Genomic DNA, 14,601 nt, shown 5'->3' with positions numbered 1-14,601 from the left:
TGCTTTACAAATCTTAAAGTGGCATATACAAGTTATTACTATTACATCGCTAATGACATGGCTAATTCACTAACACAAGGGTATGTTTAAAGAGACATTTTTCTCTGTGAAAATAAAAAAATTAAACAGTGATTAGACAGCTGCTTAAAGGGACTCCATTAAATAATTAATACTGGTCCCAAAAGTCAAGTCATTTAGACTAATGGTATGGCTGCTGAAATATGAAGTATCTCCTTTATTTTCTGCTTAGTTTATCTATCTTCATACACTTTCTGCTGAGATTGGCAATGGTATAACTGCTCAAAGTTCTAGATTGATAAAATTCATATAGGAGGTACCCTGAAAGTTGGCCTGGACAAGAAACAAGTGCTACCAGATATGATTTCATATCCAGACTCCTGTGACCTGCAGTCCCCCCATATTCATGTTCCACAAAGCTTATTGAATTCTCACTAAATGTAGAGCACTAAGTAAAGCATTATAGCATTATTGATTTAGAGCTGGAGGGGATCTCAGGGTCTAGTTCCTTTAACGGGTGATGAATCTGAGGTGAGAGATTAAGTATATCTGTAAGGGGCAGGATGTAAGCCACCAATAGAGTTCCAGCCAGGACTGCTGGCCAAGCATAAAGGGATTCTAGAGATACTTAGCTGCTCACTGTTTTGTATTCCTTATTTTTTCATAGGAATAGAAAGAAAGTGAATCTCAAGTCTGGTAGAAGAAGCTGAGAAAATGAGAGAGATAAAAATAGCAGAGGAGAAGGAAGATAAAAATAGAGGAGAAGGGAGACAGAATAGGGGAAAAGGTAGAAGGGAGTAAAGGGGAGAGAGAGACGGAGAGACAGAGAGAGAGACGGAGAGACAGAGACAGAGACAGAGAGAGAGAGAGAGAGAGAGAGAGAGAGAGAGAGAGAGAGAGACAGACAGACAGACAGACAGACAGACCCAGGTCAAATAACTCACTTTGCATTCCCTGCCCCTGGCTTCTTTCTCCGAAAAATGCTGAGGAAAGTGTTGGAGCGGCAGGGCAGCTTGCCGTCCCCGACGTGCATGCGTACCACATCTGAGGTGGTGAAGGCACTGCGGACATTCCTCTCAGGCTTAGCAATGATGATGTACATCTTAGGTGTGAACATGCATCCCAGTGCTACTGTCACACTGAGGCTCACAGCAAAGCAGGTAGTAATAATCTTGTAGTTGCTCCCAAAGTAGATGGGCACAAAAGCCAGCCAGATGATGCACGTGGTGTACATGGTGAAAGCAATGTACTTGGCCTCATTGAAATTAGCGGGCACATTTCGGGTCTTGAAGGCATAGTAGGTGCAGCTCATGATGAGGAGTCCATTGTAGCCCACAGGGGCCACCACACCCAGGTTGCTGGTGTTGCAGATCAAGTAGACTTCCTTGATGCTGGGGTAAGACAGGATAGGCATGGGGGGCTCCATGACTATTAGGGTCACCACCAATGTCAGCTGCACACTAATTAAGATAGAGGCAATGATCACTTGGGCCCACGCGCTCATGAATCGGGGCTTCCTGGTACATATTTTCTTCTTGCTCCCAGCCAAGATTCGTGCGATACGATTGGTTTTTGTCACCAAAGCAGAGTAGCACATGGCAGAGGAGAGTCCAACCAGGAGGCGCTGGAGGTAGCATGATGTGATGGTAGGCTTGGCAATGAGGGTGAAGGGGCATACATAGCCAAGGAAAATGCCAGCTAGAATTATGTAACAAAGCTCTCTGCTGGAGGATTTGACCACTGGAGTGTCCCGGTATAGCACAAAGATGAGTGTGACAAACAAGGTGACCAGAATGCCCAGGCAAGAGAACACCACAGCTACAATAGACTCTATGTTGCTCCACTGAAGATAGCGAACAGTAATGGGTTCACAGCCTGTATGAAAAAGGAAGAGGGAGAGAAGGAAGTAGGTAAGGAAGGAAGGAAGGAAAGAAGGAAGGAAGGGAAGAAAAAAGAATCAAAGGCTAATAGGAACCAGTGAGGAAGAAAATCAGCAACTTTCCAGATATAGATATTTCATCATCATTCTTGATCTAGTATTACTTTAATACATCATTGTAATATAGATTATTAAATAAATTCTGATAGGCTTCCTTCCCCTCTTTTCAAATTATATCCTCTGAAATGATTCACAGCAAAAGCTTACCATAATTAATCGAAGAACATTTTGTTCTTTCTCCCATCGTCACCTAATTGTAAATTGGCTTGACTGTTTAGAGCAACTCTACATTGTCTTGCAAGAAAAAATATTGCCCTAAGTCATTTTCATCCAATAAAAAATGATCGGCGATGGTGATGATCATCATCAGAAGAAAAAATACTACTTTTTCTTGTAGATACACGGAACTTAGGTGTATCTTTTGCTTTCACTGTTGAGGTACCTAGAGGCATCTTAGACTTGGTTCCATGGTGGGCTATGAAAAAGTATTAGAAAAGCAGAGAAATTACAGGAATAACAACTAGAATTTATATAGTGCTTTAAGACTTGCAAAGCATTTTATAACATGTTAGTTCATTTGTTCCTCACAACACTTCTGGGACATAGTTGCTATTATTATTTTCTGAGGTAGACAGTGGTTAGAGGATTTGCCCAGTGTTAATAAATGTGTGAGGCAAACTTTGAGTTCAAGTGTTTCTGAGTTCAGGTCTTGAACTCAGATGTGCCTTTGGTGAATGCAATGAGAATACAGCTCCATTTTTTTCCAAGACAGTGGCAAAGTTCTATTTATTATAAATGTCAACTTTAAACTGAGATTCTGGCACATACTATCTGTGTGACCTTAAGAGTGATGTAACCTCTCAGTGCTCTAGGAAACTCTGCAACTATGGTACAGGGAAGAGACCGTCAATGGTAGAGGGAGTTTCCCCACCTGGGAGTTCCCTTTGCCAAAGAAAACAGAAGTTTAGTATTTATCCCTGACCCTAGGAGCTTACATTCCACTGAGAAGTTAAAATATACATACAGATGAGTAGCTTAAAGGTAATTTGGAGAGTTAAAAAAAAACCTGGTAATTGTGGGGATCAGGGAAGACCTCAGAGAGGAGGTAACATTTGGGCTAAGCCTTGAAGAAAGATAAGGATGTAGAGAGAAAGAGATGAGGAAGCAATGTGCCCCAGGCCTGGGGCATGCATGACATATATAAATACATGGTGGGGAGAGATAGAAATTTGTTTGGAATACAGAATATGTGAAATAGAATGAAGTGAAATAAATCTGGAAAGGTAGGTTGGATGCATATTATTCTTTCCTATTGAGTTATTTTAGTCATGTCCAACTCTCCTTGATCTCATTTGGAGTTTTCTTGGCAAAAATGCTAGAGTAGTTTGCCATTTCCATCTCAAGCTCACTCACAGGTACAACATGGTACTCTGTCTACTGTATCATCTATAAATGAAAGTTAAGACGTTTATATTTTTTACTAAAGGTAATTGAAAACCACTAGAAGTTTCTGAGTAGGGGAATCATATGGATAGACTTATACTTTAAGAAGATGATTTTGGCAATGATACAGAAGAAAGATTGTAAAGAGGAGAGACTAGAAGGAGGAAGACCAATTAGTAGACTAATAACAATGGTCCAGGGTAGAGTTGAAGAAGGACAGTGGAAATGTAAGTGGAGAGAAAAGGACAGATGTTAGTGATGTGCAGAAGGCAGAATTGGCAAGTCTTGAAGCTGATTGAATAAGAGTTGAGGAGGAAGAAGAAGTTAGGGAAGAAAAGTTAGGGAAGAAAAAGTCTAAGGCAAAAGCCTGGGCCAATATGAAGTTAGGAAATATACAGACACAGACACACACGTAAATGCAAATAGAGAGAGTCTCTATGATATTCTCTCAAACTTTTTCTCCATATAATAAATACATAATAATGTGTATGTATAATACATATGATATGGATATAATACTTACACATATTTATATATTATAATATCAAATGTCATAATATTATAATAATATATGCATCCATATATCAGTATAATAATTACATATTTATATATAATGTTAATATATTTTGCTATGATATATTTGTATATTTCTACATATTTAATAAATATATATTTATTTATAAACCTTTTACAGTCCTTGTCCTGAATCAGTGAATAACTACTGAAGTGGGTCCAGACACAGTTTGTGCTGGATAAAACACGTTAGATCCAGAGATTTTTAAAGATATTTTTCTTCTTGAGAATCTTTCTGATGGAGTTTGTCATTTTGAGAAGTTCCCTTATGGTGTGTGACCTATTTTAAGAAGTAAGTAGTATTGGATTGCATTCAGTTGAATTCTTATGAATATTTAATCTAAATTCTAGCACCATTTCATTGCAGAACAGACTCATGTTTATGTATCACATGTCTTTATATGGAACATGAAAATGATTGTAAAGTTCTTTGCAAAAAATAAAGTGTGATATTTAAAGGCTGAATTAAAATATGTAGTTCTCACATAAAGTTTGAGAATCCTATTTCATTAACAGCTTCAAAATCATTATAATTAGACATATAACAATTACTTTCATAGTCAAAATACAAAATGTTCCAAAGTAGTATATGAATTCATTTAAAAAACAACTTTTCTTCTTTAGGCATGTGGATACAATTGTGTGATCAAATAATTGGAAAAATTTATTACAGCATAAGTTAATATACCACAAAAAAAAACCCCCTCAACCTAGCTACTTTTTTCACTAAAATTCAGTTTGAGCTCAATTCAAAAAAGAGAATTTCTTCATAGGATGCAAGACGTCTGCGATTGTTCTATTTTTTTCTCTCCCTAGATCCCAGCATGTGCCTGGCACATAGTAGGTACTTCATACATGCTTGTTGATTGATTAATTGATATCTTGGAAACATATGTCAAAGCAATTTAATATTTTAAATATTCCTTGGTGTTTTGTTGTACCTGTGAATCTCCCATTCTGCAAATTAATTAACAGTTTTAAATAGAATGGCTTAATAATTCACTCAAATACTGGTAGAAATGCAGACTAAAGATTTCCTTCAGGATTTGGATGAACTCATGATCTCATAAGTATCCTTCCTTTAGTTAAATTGCAACCCAGTTATCTGTACCTTCTTCTGTATGATTCTTGCCTTTGACTTCCCATAGATTCTCTCTAGAGGACTCTCCTAACATGCTGAGGGCTTTTCTTTGTTTAAAAACATACACATGTATGTATATATATATGTGTATATATATGTATATGTGAGTATATATAGTGTGTATATATGTGTATTTGTGTATGTGTGTATATATACATATATGTAGATATATCCATCCATATAAATATACATACACACATATATGTTTCATAGATGGCCTAGGCATCATTCAAGCTATCTGTTATCACTCAGTACAGCTACATGGCCATGCCACATTAGTGTCTAGTTATGTATATTGTGTGTAATATGTTTTCAGCTACTTTTTTATGTGTGAGTAGTAACCTACTCAATGAATCTCGCTTTTTTCTTTTTTAATCAAATTTTCAAAAATTCTTTTTTTTTCTAGTTCCAAATTCTCTCTCTCCCTCTACCCCTTTCTCTACCCAATAAGAAGGCAAGAAAAACAAAACTTATTTCAAATGTGTATATTCATGCAAAACAAATTTCTGCATGAGTCATGTTCTTCCAAAAACAAGAAAAATAAATTTTAAAAATATGCTTCAGTCTGTACTCTGAGTCCATCAATTCTCTATCTGGAGGTAGATGGTAGATAACACTTTTTATCATGAGTCCTTTGAAATTGTAGTGGGTCATTGTGCTGATCAGATATATTAAGTAAGTCTTTCCAAGTTTATTATCTTTACAATATGGCTGGTTTTATGTAGACTATTTCCCCGGTTCTGCTCACTTCACTATGAATCAGTTCATATAAATCTTCTTTGTTTTTTCTTCATCATTTCTTAGAACACAATAGCATTCCATCACAATACTATACCAAAATTTGTTAATAATTTGTTTGATGGGCATCCCCTCAATTTTTAATTCTTTGCCACCACAAAAAAAAGAGAAGCTATAAATATTTTTGTGCATAATGGCCATTTTCCTTTTTCTTTGATCTCCTAGGGGTATAGTCCTACTAGCAGTATTACTAGGTCAAAGGGTATGTACAGTTCAATAGCTTTTTGAGCATAATTCAAAATTATTTTCCAAAATCATTGGATAATTTCACAGTTCCACCAATAGTGCATTAGCGTGCCCATTTTCTGTCATCCCCATCAGCATTTGTCATTTTTCTTTTTACTGATCTTAGTCAATATAATGGGTATGAGTGGTACTTCAGAATTGTTTTAATTTGCATTTCTCCACTTATTAGTGACTTTAAACATTTTTTCATGTGGCAATTGATAGCTTTAATTTCTTTCTCTGAAAACTGCCTATTCATATCATTTGACTATTTATCAGTGGGAATGGTTTCACTGCGTCTTTCTATTATCTTCTGGTTCATTTCTAATTTTGATTCTTCTGACATTGTAGCATTCTGTGATTCATAGCCATATAGCAAAAACTTGACTTTTCCAGACAGTGAAGTTTAAAATAGTTTTGAGTGTTTTATTATTACTCTCTTATTATTTAGTTTTGGGGCTCAATTCATTACCCATATGCAAGGCATGTCCTAGATTATATGTGTATCTGGGAAAGGAGAAAAGGGAAAGGGAGGGTGTGTGTGTGTGTGTGTGTGTATATATATATATATATATATATATATATATATATATATATATATATATATATACCCTCTGATGTCATAATCTGAACAATGTTTTTCATCTGCTTTTGTTTTTCTGATGTAAATGACTGACTGTATCTCATTGAAGAATTCCAGTAGTGTTCTGAGGGTTCATTAAATACAACTCAGATTATTCTAGAAAGAGAAAAATCTGGAGAGAAGTCAAGAAACATTTATTAAGCACCTAATATGTGCCAGGTTGGCATAACTAGGTGGCTCAGTGGGTAAAGTTTTGGACCTGAAGTCAGGAAGACTCATCTTTGTGAATTCAGATCTGGACTCAAACACTTACTAGCTGAGTGACCCTGGGCAAGTCACTTAACACAGTTTGCTTCAGTTTCCTCACCCATAAAATGAGCTGGAGAACGAAATGGCAAACCACTCCAATATCTTTACTGAGTAAAACCCCAAATGGGGTCACAAAGAGTAGGAAACAACTGAAAAAATGACTGAATAATGATAATATGTGCCAGGAACTATACTCAGTGCTGGGGATGCAAAAAAAGGCAAGGCCTCCAACACAAATAGTGAAACTTTCTTCTGTTTGGATTTTGCACAGGATAGTCTCCATGACACCAGTGAACTCCTCTGTCAACATATTTCTTCCTGAATGGCTGAATAAGTTGTGGTATGTGAATATAATGAAATATTATTGTGCTTTAAGAAATTATGAGCAAGTGGACTTCACAAAAACCTGGAAAGATTTACATGAACTGATGCTGAGTGAAGTGAGCAGAACTAGAAGAACACTGTACATAGTAACAACCACAGTGTTCAATGACTGACTTTGATAGACTTAGCTCTTCTCAACAATGCAAGGACCTAAAACAACTCCAAAAGACTCATGATGAAAAATGCCATCCACATCCAGAGAAAGAAATATGGAGTTTGAATGCAGAAGAAAGCATACTATTTGATCTCTTTTTTGTTTCGTTTTTCTTTCTCATGAGTCCTCCTATTCATTCTAATTTTTTTGTACAACATGACTAATGTGAAAATATGGTTAATAAGAATGTATATGTAGAGCCTATGTTGGATTACACACCATCTTGGGGAGGAGGGAAGGGATGGGAGGCAGAGAAAATTTAAAACTTATGGAAGTAAATGTTGAAAACTAAAAATAAATTTGTAAAATATATGACGTATCTATATCATCCATATTTCTCCCTGTTCTGTGCTTCATTTGATATCAATATTCAGCAGATTGCTAAAAACAAATTTTATCTCCGTGGTCACATCCAGCATGGAACCTTTTTTGCTTTGGCTATGTATGTGTATACAACAATCGAGGGAAGACTTTAATGTTTCATTTTGAACTAATGAGTGAAATTTCCCCCTTTTATACTCCCCTGTTGGGAATCAATTAACTACAGCCATTGCAGAATCTTTTATTTTACATATGTGTTGTCTCGAAAAACCCAAAACATAAGAATTGTGACATCTTCTGGGCATATGCTCCAAGAACCACTTTTTCTCAATCTACAAATTTAAGTCACAATCTGAAACATATACTGACACATATTTTTGTCCTATTAGACTTCATTTTTATTTTTCAAAAAAGGTTAGGATAGCTGATGTTCTTGGAAACACAGAATAATGTTCACTTACCATGTGTTTATAAGCATAGAAGGATCAAATATCATATTCTTATTGCATTTAGGAGCAAAGCCATAGTTATTTTCCTTTCAATAAATATCAATGAATCAGAAACTGCACATGATTGCATTTGGAAGAAGAATAACATATTTCATTTGCAAAAGAGGCAATATAATTTGTTGGGGGCATTTATAGAGAAGACTGCTGTTTAGTTGCCATTTAGGCATAGAGATCTTTGAGGCCTCTTTTGGTAAGATCTGGCTTTCCAACTGTACAATATGTCATGTTGCTTTTTCTTATTTTATTGTGAACTTAAGAAACATCAAATAAAATGAGCATTTCTATATAATGAATAGAAGAGAATAAAAATATTATACATGCAACTGAAAATGTATGTTATGTACTATTTGCTATATTTCTTGAATAAATGGTCTAACTTCAATGTTTCAAGCTTCTATTAGGAAATGCAAGTTTATTATATTGTACCTTTTGTAGAATGATGATTACGTGAATGGTTGAGCATTGCATTTATCTTTTCTTGTTATACTTTGCTAAGTACTCTGAAAGTCAAAGTAAATGACATAAATCCTACCCTTTGAAAATTTAAAATTTTTAAATCTTAATTTTATTGATATCTTTTGTCATTTTATTACCATAATTTCTGAATATTTTTCTCCCACCTTTCCTACCCAGGGAGCCATCTCTTATAATATTTTTTTTAAAAGAAAAAGAAAAAATTCAGCCAAACCAATCAACACATCAATCATATTTGACAGGAGAAGCAATATTCTACATTCATAGTACTCCACCTTTGCAAAGAAGGGGAGGGACATCCCTTTTCTCTACTCTTCTCCAGGGCTAAGCATCAAGTTCTTTGGCATTTCAATAACACTCATATGTCTAGAAATACCAATGACATACAAGTACTACAAAATCACATTGTGAAACATTTTGAAGTGATTCACTTTTATTTTGGATCAGACTGGGTACCTTTTTTCTCCCCTCCTTCTACATTTCCCAGCACTATATAGTATTATCAGCTTATCCTTTAAAAAAATTAATGGTAGCATTCTTGTACAATGCTCCACTAGTTTTTGGTATTTTTATACGACAATTATACTACACTATGAACACTCAGGTGTTCAAGTGGAGTAAACAATATAATCAAACATGGAAAAACTCATTAAAAAAATGTAGCCTTTGCAAATGTATGAGAAGGGATAGTAGGGGAAAACAATATCAGAACACTTTGAGGGGAGACAGTTCATATAAATGAGAAAGGTCCTACCAGTGAGGTCTCTGTTTGGCCACCATCCAAGGTCACATGCTTTGCAGGTAAATTCGTCTTGCACATATTCATTCTCCTTGCATGCTGTGCAGATCCAACAGCAGCTCACCTCTCCTTTCCGGATGACCTAAAACATCAAGATCCTTCTTTCAGAAAGCCAGGCATTTCACATCTTGTAAGGCCAGTGCTTTCACTCTGGCTCTAATTAGTTTCAAGTGAACCAGAAACTTATTTGAAGAACATTTCACCTAATAGGTAAACTTCAGAAGATATGGGATGGGACATATGCTAAATTCACAATCAGTTGTGATAGGGATATGAAGTTGATGTGGAGGGTTATTATATATTTCTAATAATTGTCTGAATGTTTTTGCCTAAACCTAGAGAACTCACAAGAAGAACTTCACTCACAGAGAGAGTGATGGTAATGAGGTACCATAGAAAGAACAATGGGGTTGTAGAAATAAAATTCTTATTTGACTACCCCTTCTTCACAGCTGTATCTACTAGATAGGGCAGCTAGGTGGTACAGTGGATAGAGCACTAGTGCAGGAGTCAGGAGGACCTGAGTTCAAATATCACCTCAGACACTTGACACTCACTGGCTGTGTGACCTTGGACAAATCACTCAACCCCAATTGCCTCATCCTGGGCCATCTCTAGTCAACTTGATGACTATGTGGTTACTGGATTCAGAAGGCTCTGGAGGAGAAGTGAGGCTGGTGACCTGCACAGACCTCCCTCACTCAAAACAAAGTCAAGTGCAAGTCATGTCATTATTTCTCTGACAGTATGGTCTTCTTTGGCAACGAAGAACGAACACACACACATCTACTAGATAACAAGTATGTCTGATTCTTCCTATATACTGATCCTTCCTTTATATTACTTCCCTTTTACCCTCCCTCCCTAATATTGTACTTTCATTAACTCACTCCTGGATGGCAATAAGAGACTTCATCTGTATAATCTGCCTCAAATCTTTCTATCCCCTCAAATTCTTCCTGCACGTAACTGTTAAGATCACCTCACTTTCCATGGTCAAGAAATTTCAGTGGCTTCCATCACATTTCCAATAAATTCTAAACTCATTTGCATTATACTTGAGTCTCTCTATTACTATCTGTTCAATGTCTCTTTTCAGCTTCCCAATAATGTGTCGTGTGTGTGTGTGCGTGCATGTGTGTATGTGCATGCAGCTATATCATTTATTACCTAAAACCATAACCTAATAGATCAAAAGCAGGAAGGCACATTAGGGACCATCCAGTCCATTCTCCCTATTTGTACATATGAGGCTCAAAAGGTTGTGACCTCCTAGAATGACTACTCCACCCCTAGCTGGCTAGTCACCATATTAATTCAGTCTTTCCCAGTCATTCAACCTAACACACGATGACTTCTTTATTTGCCTTCAAGAAAATTTTACCCCTTACAAATGGGAAAACCAATAAAAGGTAATTCCACTTTGGATCACATTGTTACTAATAGAGAAGAGTTGATTTCTAGGTGGAAATTATAGGAATTCTAAAAAAAAAAAGTAATCATTTATTTTTAGACATTGTAACAGCGAAAGAGAGAAAAATCCAATCAGAGCCTGATATTCACTGTAGATTTGGGCAAAGCAGATTTCAGTGGATTCAGAGGAAATGTAGGAAGAATCTCATGTATGAAAATGTTAGAGAGTAAGTAGTCCAGGAGGGATGGGAGAAGCTCAAGAATACCATTCTGAAAACAAAGGGAAACAGTTTAAATGAGGAATCAATCGACAGATATAAGCTCCTACTATGTACCAATGTGAGGAAGAAAAAATGGGACTTATGTGAAGAGATTCCTGTGAATGTATAGGGAATTGACCAACCAAATTAGTTTTTAAAAAATGTAAAGAAAATGGAAATAAGGCCAGATAACAGAAGATGAATATGAGTTCATTATAGTCTTCTAACAATAGTATCAGGAATGCTAAAGTTCCCAATGAGCTGAGGCTAATGAAGGAAGCTAAAAAATAGGGATTCTTTTTTAAAAAGTAAGAGGATTATAGAAGAGATAACCCTGCTTGCTAGGGTTGAGAGGATGATGAAAACAGAAAACATAGAGAAAGCAGGTCTATTTCTTCCTTATTTTGTTTCTGTTTTTTTCTCTGCCAAATAGAGTGACTTTTGCCTTAGAAATGACAGAAAAAAATTGCTAATAGTCAATACCATGATAAGTGAAGCATTAATAGGAGAGCAACTAGTTACTTCTGGATAAATTCAAGCCATCTAGTCTAGATGAACTGGATCTTTGGGACCTGAGAGAATTGGCCAGTGTGATTGCAGAGCCACTGTCTGTGACATCTGAAAGCTCACAGAAAAAGGAAGAGATATCACATGATTTGGAGAAGGGCTAATTACCATTTTTTTAATAGAAGAGAATAACATCTCTTAAGTAAAGGCTAGTGAGCTTGACTTTGAATATGGAAAAATTATAGACTGGAAGATTAAAGAGATATCTGATGAATATAAAGAAAGGGAAGTGGTGATTACAAAGGGCCAGTAAAGTTTCATCAAGAATGGGTCATGGCGGGGACTGGTAGGTACTGCAGTAGATAAGCAGCAGCCCTGGAATCAGGAAGACCTAAGTTCAAATCTGACCTTAGAACTTGATACTTCCTGTGTGACCCTGGGCAAGTCACTTAATCCCAATTGCCTCAAAAACATAATTGTAAAAAAAAAAATGGGTCATGCCAGACTATTCTATTTCATTTTTAAAAATAGGAATGCTAAATTATTAGAAGATTAGAATGATGAGGCTATTGTTTAGTCAGGGCACCTAGGTGGTATAGTAGAGCACTGGACTTGGAATCAGGTGGACTTCTCTTCCTGAGTTCAAATGCAGACTCAGACACTCATTAGCTGTGTGATCCCTAAGCAAGTCATTTAACCTTGTTTGCCTCAGTTTCTTCATCTATAAAATGAGCAGGAGAAGAAATTGCAACCACTCCAGTATTTTTACCAAGAAAACTGCAAATGGGGTCATAGAGAGTCATACGTGCCTGAACAACAACATAGTTTACCCAGATTTTAGCAAAGCTTTTTGATAAAATGCTTTACATTTTTTTGTGGGGAAGATGGAAAGAGATGGATTCGATGATAATACAATTAGATGAATTCAGAATTGGTTGGATGACTCCACTCAAAGAGTAGTTGTTAATGGTTTGATGTCAATATGGCGGGGGTCCTTCAGTGGAACATCCCAAGAATTTGTCTTTGACCCTGTGCTATCTAACATCTTTATCAATAGAGATAGATAGACTTGGATAAAGCTATAGATGGCATGCTTTTCAAGTTCTCACGTGACACCAAGCTATGAGTGATAGCTAACATATTAGATGACAGTCAGGATCCAAAAGAATAGTGACAGGTTAGAGTACTGGGATGAATCAAATAAGATAAAATTCAATAGAATAAATATAAAATCCTACCATTAGGTACATGAAAATTAACTTGACAAAAACAAAATGGGTAAGGCATGGTTAATTTGTTCTGGAGAAAAAAACCTGGGAACTCCAGAATACCGTAAGCCCAATATAAGTTAGCAATGTGATCTAACAGATGAGAAAACTAATGTGATCTTGGACCCCCCATTAAGAGAAGCACTGCTTCCAGGGACAGAGAAGAGATAGTCCTTGCTCTGATCAGATCTCATCCCAGAGTATTGTGTTTACTTCTGGGTACCATAATTTAGGAATAATAACGCTGATAAATTGAAGAGCATCCAGTGGAGGGGAACCAGCATCGTCAAAGGTTTGATTCCATGTCATATGAGGAGCGGCTGAAGGAATGGGGAACATTTCTCTTGTAAGAGGAAAGAGTCAAGAGGGATACAATAACTACCTTTAAGTATTTGATGAGTTTTTCATGTGTAAGGAGGATTAGATTTTATTCTGTTTAGCCTGAGAGTGATGACTGGAAATTCATAGAGACAATTTAGGTTTAATGTCAAGAAACCACTCCTTGGAATTGGAGCTATCCAAAAGTGGGCTGGACTCACTTGACAGTTGGTGGCTTTCCACCTCCAACCCCACCCCACACCTTTAGTGGTCTTCGAGATCAGGCTAGATTATCACTTTTGGAATACATTATAGTTGAGATTCCTTTCATATGTGCGTTGGAACCAACACTCAAAATTCTTTGATTCTATATTTTAGAATCAGTAAGAGTACAATTTTAAGAGTACTTATTCAGACATACTTGGTTATATTCTGGAATATTGTAAAAATATGAAAGTAGAACCATATAAATCATAAACTTTAGGCCAAGAAAGAAGATAGATTTAAAATAGAAAATTTGGGCTTAGACTTTTCTGATCATTCTATAGAATATAGAATATATACATACACACATAGATATCCACATATAAATTTAAGAACTGCAAAACAGAGTAAAGAAAGCTTTCAAAGGAAGGAGTGAAACCAGTTTAGAGAGTAAAACAAATATTTCTGCCTAGAGAAGCTTTTAATGGCATGCTTAGATAGGAAAAAACAAAAAAAGAAATAATAAAAGCCAAAGATCCAATAACAGAAGTTTGTATGGATGAGGTCAGGGTCTTAAGAGAATAAAGCAAGGAAGAATAAAGGCTAGAATAAAGGTTGTGGTTGTCTTGAGGTGTGCAGAAATAGAATAGAAGGGGAGGGTGGACTTCCAGGATGAAAATGGAGGGACTACAATGAGCCAAAAGGTTAACTGTGGAAAATGGAGTTCTGGGTGGAATTGTTTCAAGAGAAAGATAAGGTACTGGAGAAGAGGAAAGGATATGGTTGAAGTACCAAAAAAATACATATTTAGAATTTGACAAATATACATATACATACATATATACATATATGTATATATATATATAGAGAGAGAGAGAGAGAGAGAGACAGACAGACAGACAGACAGACAGACAGAGACAGAGAGAGAGAGTGAGTGAGAGAGCATAAAGCATAGAACTTG

The 14,601-nt window shown here is 36.1% G+C and overlaps 1 protein-coding gene across 2 annotated transcripts in view; it reads right to left on the bottom strand.

Annotated features, from left to right (window-relative positions):
• Nucleotides 1–14,601, bottom strand: part of GRM1 (glutamate metabotropic receptor 1) — a 442,360-nt gene that overhangs the window by 28,761 nt on the left and 398,998 nt on the right. For both annotated transcript variants that reach the window (XM_072643642.1, XM_072643643.1), the window contains exons 6-7: nucleotides 9,626–9,752; nucleotides 963–1,893 (exon numbers count right to left, since the gene is read on the bottom strand). In XM_072643642.1, the coding sequence (XP_072499743.1) occupies nucleotides 963–1,893; nucleotides 9,626–9,752 (1,058 nt within the window). The remainder of the gene's footprint in view (nucleotides 1–962; nucleotides 1,894–9,625; nucleotides 9,753–14,601) is intronic.

The sequence above is a fragment of the Notamacropus eugenii genome, chromosome 2, assembly GCF_028372415.1.
Source record: "Notamacropus eugenii isolate mMacEug1 chromosome 2, mMacEug1.pri_v2, whole genome shotgun sequence".
NCBI classification, from domain to species: domain Eukaryota; kingdom Metazoa; phylum Chordata; class Mammalia; order Diprotodontia; family Macropodidae; genus Notamacropus; species Notamacropus eugenii.
This window is presented reverse-complemented; position numbering and strand designations above follow the sequence as displayed.